The sequence below is a fragment of the Nyctereutes procyonoides genome, unplaced genomic scaffold, assembly GCF_905146905.1.
Source record: "Nyctereutes procyonoides isolate TBG_1078 unplaced genomic scaffold, NYPRO_anot_genome, whole genome shotgun sequence".
NCBI lineage: Eukaryota > Metazoa > Chordata > Mammalia > Carnivora > Canidae > Nyctereutes > Nyctereutes procyonoides.
The window spans coordinates 25,945,122-25,958,620 of NW_026575046.1; the positions used below are offsets into that span (position 1 = coordinate 25,945,122).

The 13,499-nt window shown below is 38.1% G+C and overlaps 1 protein-coding gene across 1 annotated transcript in view; it reads left to right on the forward strand.

Moving 5' to 3' along the window:
• The window catches only part of ITGA2 (integrin subunit alpha 2), a 101,583-nt gene that overhangs the window by 71,779 nt on the left and 16,305 nt on the right, over window positions 1–13,499 (forward strand). Inside the window, exons 16-23 of the mRNA XM_055324997.1 lie at window positions 1,826–1,965; window positions 5,090–5,241; window positions 6,939–7,049; window positions 7,614–7,696; window positions 8,105–8,246; window positions 9,404–9,496; window positions 10,115–10,191; window positions 10,279–10,362. Of these exons, the coding sequence (XP_055180972.1) occupies window positions 1,826–1,965; window positions 5,090–5,241; window positions 6,939–7,049; window positions 7,614–7,696; window positions 8,105–8,246; window positions 9,404–9,496; window positions 10,115–10,191; window positions 10,279–10,362 (882 nt within the window). The remainder of the gene's footprint in view (window positions 1–1,825; window positions 1,966–5,089; window positions 5,242–6,938; window positions 7,050–7,613; window positions 7,697–8,104; window positions 8,247–9,403; window positions 9,497–10,114; window positions 10,192–10,278; window positions 10,363–13,499) is intronic.

Genomic DNA, 13,499 nt, shown 5'->3' on the forward strand with positions numbered 1-13,499 from the left:
GGCAGAGACACAGGCAGAGGGAGAAGTAGGCTCCATGCAGGGAGCCCGATGCGAGACTCGATCCCGGGTTCCCAGGATCACGCCCTGGGCTGAAGGCAGACACTCAACCGCTGAGCCACCCAGGCATCCCAAAATGCATTATTTTAGATGTATCATTTTAATGAAAACTTCACGTGGGGGGAAACTCACAGATCACACTTAAGACTGACAGATTCAAAAATATATTTACTGAATAAAATCAGTTAAGAGTAGCATGCCATTAGAAAAATACAAGGTATGGTGGCATAGTCACAGAACTCTTTTTTTTTTTTTTTAATTTTTAAGAAATCCTACCTTTCAGTGAACATCCCCCTGTAGCCATCTTGGTAGGCTTCATCCTTCATAGTCAATATAATTGCTATACTGTGACTCTCCCTTTTTTTAATTTTAAAGATTTGTTAAGTAATCTCCACACACATCTTGGATTTTGAACCCACACTGCAAGGTCAAGAGTCATATTCTCCACTGAATGAGCCAGTCAGGCACCCCGATACCTTTTAATATAGCCAATGATGACCAGACTTTTTTCTTTGAAAGTGGATTTGATTCTTCAAAAAGTCAAGACACATGGAATCAGATCAATTTATTGAGGTATCAGTCAAGCTAGTTTTATGCCATTTTGTGGTCACATTCCTATAAGGTGTGGAGACTGGATTTTCTGGGTAACTTGCTAAGAATAATTTTTTAAAAACAAGTTAACAAAATCATTTCAATCAATACCACCATCTCCAATGGGATAAAAGATGCTCTTAAAAGATATTGACTTACAGAAAACATTCACTTGACATTTTAGTTCTTGTAGGTTTGAGAACATGTTGTTAGATGTTTTATGACTACTTATTAGGGGGCCTTATAGGTATACAATTAACTGACAAAATAATTTTTTCAATTGACTCAAGTCCTTTAAAAGATGATACCTGAAATTAAAGAAAAAATGTTTTCTGCGGTGGTACTTTTCAAAGCAGTGAAATTACTAATTTCTACCTGCTGCTCTGTAAATAATGCAGCATGTGCACAAGGATCGTTATGATGAAGTACAAAATTTTACTGACAGAGGAACTAGGAGAACATGAATTCTAACTCTTCACTTGCTATTACTCAGTAAATTGATAAGTTACCAAATGTCTTTGGTTTCATACTTTTTCAACAGAAGGGAGACAATATTTGTTCTATTTCACAGGAGTGTTCTAGGGGCAAATGAGACCACGTGTATGTGAAAGCTTTCCAGATATATAAAGGGCCGTGCCAGAGTCAGAGGTCTTTAGCTCCCTGCCTGAGAGGCTCCTCGGCCATTTTCTGGTGTCAGGCTAGTTGCCACCATCATATCATGGTCATATACCACACATCAAAGAATTGTTGCCAACCATTAAGGGAGGCAACAGGGAGACAGCCTCAGCCATGCTCCTCGGCCGCAGCCACACCCACCTTGCCATCTGTTCTCTCCCTTCTTTTTGTGAGAAGAGCTAATATCACTCTCTATAGCTGGCAAAACACGGCCAGGACCATGACTTTGTACTTCATTTGCAAAGAGATTGTAAACTCACATCCTGCACTTACACATGCATTACACACGAAAAAAATTAAATGTGGATTGGGCTGGTAATAGAGTCACAACACAGAAGACATTATTCCAACTTGCCACTTTAGAGCTTTCATATATGAAATACTGCTCAAGTGCTTAGATTGTGCAGAGAATAATTTGATAATGCTGGCCCTGGGTCCCTTAGGTGAAAGTAATAACATGTACACTTGGCAGTAACTACCTACTTCCATTTATGTCTTTCAGGTCACAAAGCATTGCTGATGTATCTGTGGATGCTTCATTCACACCAGATAAAATTACTTTGTTCAACAAGAATGCTGACATAACACTCAAGCTCTGTTTCAGCGCCAAGTTTAGACCTACTAAGCAGAACGATCAAGTGGGTGGGTTGACCTGAAGTAATCTGTGTGGAGATAGGTTTGCTTGTAGAGTCTTAGTTGTGAACATAACCTACACTTTGGGTTTATAGACCAAAAGAAGGAAGGGTCTTGCAGACATTTAAATTGACACACATTTGAGGTGTGTGAGAATGGTTAATTATGCATGGAAGGTATGGTTAGATCTTCCCCAGTTGTCTCTAGAAGGTAACATTCTGCTGCAGAAAGTTACTGTCTCTGTGACCTAGTCTCTGGCTCTCGCAACTCTATCCAAGTTTCTTTACCCATGGGTTCCTTACCTCAAATCTTGGGCACACACGGATGATACTAGTGTATGCCTATATTAGTATACTGTATGTCGGTTATGGCATGATCTAGATACGGTGTGTTCAGCACAAGTACCAAATATTACTATTCTTGAGGAATTAACATGCATGAAATAAGAGAAAATATAAAACAATAGGTGGTTTGTGCCCAGTGTTTAAAATGCTCTAAATAATCCAGAGAAGAGAATAAAAATCTGAAATGTGTTCTGTCAGCAGGAAAGAGTAAGGAAAACTGGACAAATGTCAGCAGGAATTGTCATCTCTCTCTCGGACCAGCTGAGTCCCCTTTCAGAGTGTGGCCAAGTCCTTCCTAACCACCACCCCTCACTTTCATCTCTCCTGTTCCAGTGCATGCAGAGCATGGCAATGGACTTAGTACTTGATGCAACACAGCCTTCTTTCTCTTGCTGTTTTTTTCATGGGTTCTCATCCCCCTTCCATCAGATTTTGGCTCTAACCTTCAGACACCTATAGTTCCTATAAGTGATTCATTAAGCGGTTAACAAACCTGCCCCTTTATTTTCAGCCTTTGTCATGATTCATACCAAGAAATACATAGGTTAAAATCCTAAAGCAGAAGTTAGATCCACATCTTGGCATGCTTTCCATGGTTTCCTACTTTTCATATCTATCTGGCATTTTTCCTTTCAGGCTTTCAAACACTGACCCGACTCTGAGTAGCACATCTCACGGCTTGCCTTGTAGCAGATGCGTTTGAGTAGCCAGGAGAGTTGAGTCAAAAACCATTTCTGTATAAATACTAAGTGACTAGATGTGATGCACAGCGCGATGACTGCAGCTAACAATACTGTGTCGTATATTTGATGGTTGCTAAGAAAGTATATTTTAAAAGTTCTCACCATACATATAGATATACACACAGAATTGCAACTGTGTGAGGTGATGATCTGTTAATGAACCTTATTGTAATCATTTTCTAATATTTACATATATAAATTAACATACATTGTTACATACATAACAATATGCATTGTAAACCCCAAATTGATACAATATTATATCTCCAATACATCTTAACAAAGCTGGGGGAAAAACATTAAGTGGCTAGTCTGCCTAAAACATTAATTTGGGAAATAGATTAGTTGGCAGAGATGGCTGGCTGGTTAGCTCTCCAGGCCTGAAAGCCTGGATTTATCCCCTAAATCTTCCTCTTTTTGATGGGGCTTCAACCCTTCTCTTGCTATAACTTGAAAGCAGCTTTCTGACTTCAGGGAATGTCCTTCCCTGGGCTTCCTTTCCATTGGGCACCTTTTCCTTGATGTCTTCAGGTCCACACAGACAAGCCAGTCATGATCCTTTGTCACTTAATTGCTTGGCAATAAAAGTATGTAAGACAAGAATCCCATCTTCACAACTTTGTAAATTTATAAAGCATATGGTCTTTATTATTTATTGTATCAGGTGTTCACTCTGGTTTAAAGTTAATACCCCCCCCAAAAAAATTAGTATATTGCTTAGGCGGCTATCCTTTTCATGAGACTACTTGAGAAAAATGAACTAGTATTACCATGTGTACTAACTATGTCTGGCTGTGTTCACTTCCTGTCATTGTGTTTCCTTTGTATTATTTTCTTCATTTGTTTTTAGTCCATTTGATTCACTTGCATTTTATCTATCTTTGTTAACTAAGTCATTGGAGCAAGAAAAATTATCCAATATCTCTAATAGGTATTTTAAAGGTTATCTGTAGAATTAATCTATTTTGGGAGTCTATTCAACCTTTAAAATCTTGAAAAGAGTAAAATAAGATGGAGTAAGGCCAGATAAAGCAGCTGATGCTTTGAATATCATCAGATCACCTTCCTCAGTTTTGGGCAGCAGACTCTAGTTAAAGGCTCTGATACTTTGTATATTGGCTACTGGCATCAATTTTTATTGCATTTTTTTTTCATTTTCATTTCCCTGGGTTAGTAGTAGTATTATGTTTTTTTTTTCTCATTTTCATTTCCCTGGGTTAGTAGTAGTATTATGTTTTTTTTTTTTTTCTCATTTTCATTTCCCTGGGGTAGTAGTTTATCTCTGTTTTATAGATGAGGAAATGGAGGTTCAAAGAGGTTACACAAATTGCCTAAAGCCATTGAGCTCATAAATGGTGGAATTAGAATTCAAACCAAGTATGTCTGATTCCAAACTTATGACTGCATAGTTGCGTGCCTTCCCTTCATGTGAGCATCTAGAGTGTTCCCTCAAAGTATGTCAGTTAATCCTCAAATAGCAGTTAATCCTCACAACTGCATGAAAGCTGAAAGAACATGAGTTCTGATTTCAAAATCACCCCAGTTTTATTTCTGACCATGCTTTGTGAATGGAGCTGGTTTATTTTACCCCTTTTATTCTATTATCTCAAAAATGAGATAATATCCATTTTCCAGGTTGATAGTAAAAATTTTATAAGGTAACATATGAGAATGTGTTCAATTGTGGGCACTCAGTAACTGCTTCTTTATCATATCACCATGTTAGGGATGATGAAACCAATGCTTGAGGAAGTGAGTAATTTGCCCATATTCACTCAGTAGATTTCCTGGTGGCAAATCTGCTTTGCTCCACACTGCTTCAAACCATGCTTTGAATCCCATCTGTCTGTATCCACAGTCACCTACATCATACCAGAGCCTGAACCACAAATGTCCTGGTTGGCCACTGCTCACAATGCAGTGTAAAGACTGTTTTTATATTTTCTCGAAGTCCTTGAATTCACCCAGTAAGATACAATAAGGCAGGGATGGTTTTTCTGTAAAGGTTTATTTGTAATAACATTTCTTTATGATTTTTTTTCATAGCCATTATATACAATATCACAATTGATGCAAACTTATATTCATCCAGAGTAACCTCCAGAGGTTTATTTAAAGAAAATAATGAAAGGTGTTTGCAGAAGAATATGCTCATAAGTCAAGCACAGAGTTGCGCTGAGTACACCATCAACATACAGGTGGGGCCACAGTCCTCTTTCCTCTTTTCCTCTGGGTGACTAATGAATGGTCTACGTCTAAAAAGAAAACTCGGGAGTTAGAAAATGCTTGCCCTTCTAGTTAATGCTTTTCTTGTTTAATTTTATGGGGGGAAATCATATTCTTTCTGCTAGTACATGGTCACATTCAATGAAAATGTTACTAGTATGAAATTTTATTTAGGATTACAACTGAAAGTCTAAAAAATGAGATTTTTAAAGAAATCTTTAAAATTTCTTTCTTAAATGTTTAACAGGATGAGCTTTTAGTAGACAGTTTTATTTTAGTATTTTCTTATCAGGGAAAATTTTTATTTTCAAGCTGCTAAAGGGACAATTCCAATTGTGATTTCCACTATTGGATTTAAGTTAACATAGGTAAAGGATGAGGTAAAAATTATTTGCTTCAATCTTATGCCACAGTTACTATAGTTGACATGAGTTTTGAAAATCTCACAAGTAGGAAAAATGCTTCTTTAAGGAAAATTTCCAACAGGAAATGGATTTTATAAATTATAGGATTATTTTCCCCTAGGAACTATGTAATGGTATTTGAAAGTGTGATTTCCTCAGGAAAGCATTTTTAAAAGAGCTGCTTAAGAACTTTCCTAGAACATGGTTCTCAGAGTTTAAGATACATAAAAATTGCCAAGAGAACTTTTATAAAATGCATATTCTGGGTTCCCACCATCAGAAATTTGGGTTTGAAGGTCTGAGATATATGCCGATTTAAGGAGTACTCCAAGATATTCCTGATATTAGATGAATGATACAAAGTTCACATCTCAATAACTACTAAGTATGCTTGGGAAAACAGAGTTAATAGAGGAATTAAAATCAATTGCATTGCTTAATTTCTTGCTCATGTTTAAGGAGACTTACTTATGAAAGCCTGGACCTTTTTGTTGTTAAGATGCACAATTATCCAGATTCTTTAAAGGGCTAGAAGCTGGATCTCCTTCTTTCCGATTTTTGTGCTAAGTCATAGATCAAATGAAACATGCATTCCATTCTGGGGAAATGAAGTCAGCCAAGCTATTGTTCACACATAATCCTTTTCATGCTGATGTGTGCTGTGAAGTTTTTAAGAAGACATATGTGCCTTGGGTAGGCGAAGAGATCTTATTCGTTTAAGACACACCATATTGGATATCAATACTAAGCCCATCCTGTGTGCCAGCCTTGCAGCCAGCTAAGGAAATCTATCTAATTTTGTAGAGTGAGTTAGATTTTGACTAAAGAAGGGAGTTCTCTTGTCATTGCCCAGTAGCCAGCCCTGAGCAACCTTCCCATCTCAGTTACAATATTCCCTCCCAGAAATTTGGTCAGGATACCTAAGAACAGCCGTGTACTGACAGGTCTTTTAAATATTAAAACTGGGCATATCCTCTAAATATTCATAAATTGTGTATGGATAACAAGATTTCTGGTGAGCTCAACTAAGAATTGCTGCTTCAGATCTTTACTGAACCCCAAGTCTCTAAGTGTCTTGCTGGTTGAGAGGCTAAGAACAGAATTAGGACAGAAAAGAAGAAGCAAGAGTCTTGAGAATTCAAAACGAGGATATTCTCCATAATTGAGAGGAGACTGTGTTGTTATTTGTGAACTCATTGTGGTCATTTTCTTGTTTGGGAACTACCGTGCCCTAGTAAACTGCCTCACTGTGTCTGTGTGTTTAGAAGCCCTCTGATGTTGTCAACTCTTTGGATCTGTATGTGGACATCAGCCTGGAACACCCTGGCACCAGCCCTGCCCTCGAAGCCTACTCTGAAAAGGCCAAAGTCTTCAGTGTAAGTGTGGTTTACCTTTCCTGGAATTCAGACTGGCTGGGAAAGCTTCATAGTCACTGTAGTAGTGTTCAAAAGCTACCTAGGACATAACTTTCAAATTGTTAGTTTTCTAAGTGAAATATGTGTAAAGTTCACCAACATGCAAGTTCCGTGAAGGATGGAGATTTTTGTCTTCTTCACTGCTGTATTCCCAGACCCTTGAATGGTGCCTGGTCCACCATAGGTGTCCAATAAATATTTGTTGAGGAAATAAATAACCATAAAGTTAAACACCTTGTTCTTACCACCTTTAAGAAATGTAACAAATAGCTATGTTCTCTGTATCCCTCCCTACTTTTATCACATTCATGTTCATCTTGCTCCTTCAGGCATATCATCATCTCAAATTTTGCTTTTATTGATGCTTCCCTTCCTATGTTGCTAATCATGCATATATTCCTAAAATATTGTGTAGTTTTGCGTGGTTTTGAGCTTTATATAGATGGAATGATACTACATGGATCCTTCCACAGTGATTTCTAACTCAAGAGCACATGTGTGGGATTATTTTTCCTTTTTTTGTAGATCCCTTTCTACAAGGACTGTGGGGATGATGGAGTTTGCATCTCAGATCTAGTTCTAAATGTCCAACATCTGTCAGCTGCTCAGTAAGTCTGCTTTAGAGCTCAGTGTAAAGTGTGGAAATAAGATACATTAGATCACTTTATTCAAATGAATGTTTATGGAGATTTTTTCTATGAAAGAAACATCCATAACTAATAAAGACCCTTAAAATCTGAATTTTAATCTCTACCATCCATAAGGGGGAAAACAAGAAATCTAAAACCATTTGTATTGGGATGGTTCTTCTCCCTGCAATGTAATTAAAATCAGTGAAGAAGGAAATCTAATAGCATTGACTTATTTGTTGTCCATATCATTTTATCTTGAGATGATTTATTAAACAACTTTCTCAGTCCTCCAAATCTAAAGTTTTATCTTTTAATTTTTTAAATGAGTGAAGTATTTGAACACTTACCTTTGTAACTTTAATAATTCTTTTTCCCTTTTAACAGAGATCAACCTTTTATTGTCAGCAACCAAAACAGAAGGTTAACATTTTCAATAACCCTGAAAAACAAAAGGGAAAGTGCATACAACACTAGAATTGTTGTGGATTTTTCAGAAAATTTGTATTTTGCTTCCTGGTCCATGCCGGTAGGTGGTAACACTCTGGGCTCACTGCTCTTGTGTTTTTGTTGTTAGTGGCCATCTTGCTCACACTCACATCCCTGAGTCCTGTATGCTGTCTGAAGAAGCACCTTACTTCTGGGTGTGATCAGTCCTAACTTTGGGGGCTCCCAACTAGTTAGACCACATGAGAGTGTAGGCTGATTCTGTAGCTAGCCCAGTTCTGCTTCACAGCTTGGTCGGTTTTTCCTTTGCCCTAAGTCTTGGCCAGACACTACCATAAGTCTTCTCAAACCATTTGTGTGAGGAGGCTGCGTAGTGCCGCACAGATGCTTCAAGCTGAACTTGCTCTGAGAAATTCGAGTCCCATTGCCCAGTCCAAGCTTTGTAACCACAAGCCTTGCGACTGCCAAGATGATGCATTCCAGCAAGGTCAGTTAATCATGTTGACTCGATCACTATACCAGGAACACACTTGGCCATGAATGCCCCTCTGGCCCTTCCCCTACCACCAAGCAATGAGAGGGAGAAGAGGGAAAAGCTGAGATTTCCCAAATTCACTACTTGATAAAAGGATTAAAAATGGTATCATCCAAGTTAAAGTCAACATGAACTTAACAGATTTAGTGTTCTAAATCTATTCTGTCTTTGGTGCTTCAATTTCCTGTGCCAAATGAGAACTTCTTATTTTAAAAAGGAAAAAAAAAGCACCAAGGAGAACTAAAAAAGATTCTTTAAATTATTTAAAATGCAAACACCAACATATGATTTGTTTTCTTCTCTCGAAACTAGAAATTTCAAACACATTGAGAGAAAGGTATGTATTAAAGACAGCATTTCTGAATATTAGATTGAAGTTATTATGTGCTTCTGAAATATAAGAACTAGGATTTACTTCTGGGGGGAAATTCCAGTATTTGACCTCCCTTTTGGCTCATTGGGTGTCCTGCTTGGCAATAAAAGTAGTATAATAGCTACCTGGATGATCTAAGATTTTCAAGTCTTGGGGGACAATAAATTACTTCATTGTGAACCAGCTCTGCTGCTAAAATGCCCCTGTGGTTTATACATCTCTCAGCATGTATGTGCTCACACGTGCAGATGTGCGCACGCACACACACACACACACACACACACATGCACACTATATGCCAATCAGTCATTGTTTCCTTGGTCTCTTTTAGGTTGATGGGACAGAAGTAACATGCCAGATTGCTTCATCTCAGAAGACTGTCACCTGTGATGTAGGCTACCCTGCTTTGAAGAGGGAGCAACAGGTACGACTTCATTACATTCTTAAATCCACACTAGCCCCTCCTTGGCACTCATGTTCATTCACCACCATTCCACCTTCTTCATTACGTAACACCATTTGACAGGTATCACAAAATAACTAGGTGAATATTTAAAGGAAGTTTTTTGAAAATCTGAATGTTTTAAGTTATTAATAAAAGTGAGATTTCCTCCCCCCTCTATGCAATTCATTTCAAAAGCACATACAATAAGGAGAGGTTTCTGTTTTGTTTTGTTTTGTTTTGTTTTCTGAATACATTGACCAACACTGGTCAGAATGCTGTAGAAAGCCACAGATAGTATACGTTAACCCCTGACAAGCAAATTTCACATCGACACAAAACTTTCCAATTCTGACACGTAGATATGCCTGTGATGTGATGATCTGCACATGTCACTTGAAAGATGAACCCTCTGATTCTAAAGGTGTGGCAGGCTAAATAAAGCAAGGTGGATGAACAGATATTTTACAAGTTTAAAAGCTTAAGGCATATAAAATTCACAATCAAACTGGAGTGAGTTTACTTTTCTGGGGAACTTTTTGTTAATTGGTCCCTGGGTATAAACTATCCTGGATTAATGAATTTTAATTTTGTGCATAGGTGACTTTCACTATTAACTTTGACTTCAATCTTCAAAACCTTCAGAATCAGGCATCTGTCAGTTTCCAAGCCTTAAGGTAAAACGTAATGAAATCATGAATTTATGATAGGTGAGCTTTAATAATATTTCTCTTTAAGTAGTTTCCTAATGTTTGTTTCAATAGCGAAAGCTATGAAGAGAACAAGGCAGATAATGTGGTCAACTTCAAAATTCCCCTGCGGTACGACGCCGATATTCACATAACAAGGTGGGTGAAACAGTGAGTCACCTGTGGCCACTGAGGTCACTTGGTTTGTAACACATTTGGCTCAGGACTGAAGAAGTCCTCCATATGTTCATTCTTAACTGGAAAATTTGAATTAAATATTTCCCCCCTGTCAACTAAAACAGAAACCCAGGGATGCGTCAGTCCTTAGGAGAATCTTGAGTGACTATCTGGGTTTACAGACAGAGGGCAATATCAGAAAGCCAGAGGAGCAGCCCTTCTGCCCAGGCCACAGTGAGAGTCCTCTGCAGCCCTTCAGAGGACATGCACACTTTCCCAAGGGGTCAAAGCAGGACTCCCCGGGCCCTGAGGAGTTGCCACCACTTTCTTCTCCATATCGGCTCCCTACCATCCACATGAGCACTCAAGCAATAGCCCCGTCTCTAAACACTGAAGTGCCAGGCACAACGCTTTACACATAGTAGGTCCACCACAAATATGACATCTAGTCATGGAAAATTAGTTTCTGGGTGGAAAATTCCTGACATAACATATTAGAGTTTTTTCCCAACCAACTGGAAATGAGGCATTTGCCAAAGGAGATCATTTATGAAGAAATGCTGTATTCTCTTTTTTTGCCTGGCCAGAGCAAGCATAGCTGAAGGCAGTGGAAATATGATACTGGTTGGAACCAGCTATCTTGAATTGTTCAGCAGGGCAGGTGTCTTGAGAAGTAGCTAACACGTGGAACACCATAGGCATGAATAGGGTGATGCATCACCTTTAACTCCCATCAAGAAATGAGTCAGGTTCATGGGTGCAGACACACTGGAGCACAGCTATGCAGGTACACAGGCTGAAGGTGATGCTCAACTCCCAGCCCAGGAACCAGAGTTCTCCATTTAGTGAGGCATGCTGGGAGCTTCCGAGCACACATGTCCTGCGGTATATTGCCAACAAGCCATGCTGCAAACAGTGTTTAGGGAGAATGGATTTCTCTGACTTGCCACATCACCCAACCCCTAAAAGCATGGAATATAGGTCATGCAGTAGATCACTGAGTAAAAACAAAAAGGAAAATGTGTCATTATGTCTAGGGCTCAAGATATATGAGCAAAGATGAAAGAATCCTTCTATATCAAGTGAGCTGCAAACAGCCAAAGCAGAACAAAATATAGCACAAGTCATCCATCCCTGAAAAACTAATCACTAACTGCAGATTCCAAAAAGACCCATGGTACTAAAAGGATTGAAGGCCAATGCATCCAGAGAGATTGATATTACCACATTACCTGTCTTTTCTTCCTATCTACATTGATTCTTATCATAAATGTTTTTTCTTAATACAGCCTTTATAGGATTCTACTCTGGCACCATGGCCAATATTTCCAGATACTTTAACATGAAATAAATATAAGATTGAAGTGAGACTTCACTTTCAATAAGGTCTTAGCTCTGAATTTTTGTGATAGTATACTGGATTTTAAGACTGTCTAATGCTCTTTAAAATATACCAAAAAGGGTTTTTTTAATTAATATGGAGAATTATGATGTATAAACACTAAAAATCCTACTATCCAGATAGTTCCTCTTGATGTTTTTGTTTTGTTTTGTTTCTTTAAAGAAAGACATGGATATAAAATCTAAAACACTATAGAAAGATAGACAATGGAAAGCGAAGTCATCCCTCCCTCCCTCTGGCCATTCCAGAGAGGACTTCCCTATTTTCAGAATATCTTCCAGACTGGAGGTTTGTTCATCTACCAGGATATATGCATGTAACACACTCACACACACACATATTTACCCAAATAGAATAATAAAATCCTTCTCTAACCTTGCTTTTTATGTAATCTTAGAGAAGTTTTTGTATCAGGACATACAGATCTAACATCCTATTCCTGGCTGGATCATAATTAATGTAACCAATTCAAAATTAATGAGATATTTGGTTGTTTTGCATATTTATTTTGTTAACTATCACAAGTACTATAAAAAATAACATTTTTGCATTTTTTTTGAAAAAGTCCTACCCAATCATTGAATGTATCCCTTAGCAACCATTTTGATAAATGTGCATTTATATTATGTAAATATTATGGGTGGAAATCATGATTGAATTACTTCTAAAATAGGAGACCCCTGAGGATAGCTAACTGCCTATAAATACATTGATCATGCACACTTAAGTAACTTAAGGAAAACTTAAGTAACACATGGAAAAATGTCAGCTCTCTTTAAAATGCAAAAACAGAACATACTAATTTAGAAACTGACTCTTCTTAGGGGCTCATACAAAGGTCTTTTGGAAGGTAAGGGAATAATTCATGCATATACGGCCAGTCTCTCTGTTTTGAATTCTCATCAGCATTCCCATTTTCCATGTAAGGCTGACAAATCATTGTTTCCTTTCATCTAAATAACCTTGACAAATGCCACATCTATTTGAGTCTCCGAGGACATATTTTCCTTCTGAGAATTTGGAAAAGTTTGTGGGTTTTCTTTTAAGTATAAAAAAAGACAGGAGTTCCATAAAGAAGCCCAAAAATTATCTCAGAAAAGATCCAGTTCAATTTTTTTTAGGAAATAGAATCAACATACTAGAATTATGATAAATTGTCCAGGGGGAAGAAATATTGCTTTTCAGACTCCTATTCCTGCTACTAACCCCCTACAGTCCCAGTGAAGCTATCCTGGTTGGAATCCAGCCTCAGCCTTAGAGATGAGTGAGGAGGATAGGGAAGGGTGTCCAGCTATGTTCCAGTCTGAGTGGTCCTGTGGGGATTCCTCTGACCTGGTCCTCACTTCACATGCAAACCCTAGTTGGCAACCCCAAGCAAACAGATCGTATCATCTGATACCTCATGTCTAGTCTAATAAAACCTCTAGGTCAATCATCATAAACATGGTCCCTACACTAGTCATGGAAACAGACTGACCAAACTCAATTCAAACCAAAGCATTAGAGTTGGTTTGGAACTAGAGAAGGATAGGGAGAAGGAATAACAAGGAAAATGTATGCCCTACTTTACAGGCATCCAGTATAAAATACTGCAGGATCTAAAACCCAGCACCCTATCATTGCATTTCAGCCACCCAAGTGGAAAATCCTCTGGCTTATAAATCCATTCATCCAATCAACAAGGACTAAGTGTGCACTGCATTAACATGGCAGTCAG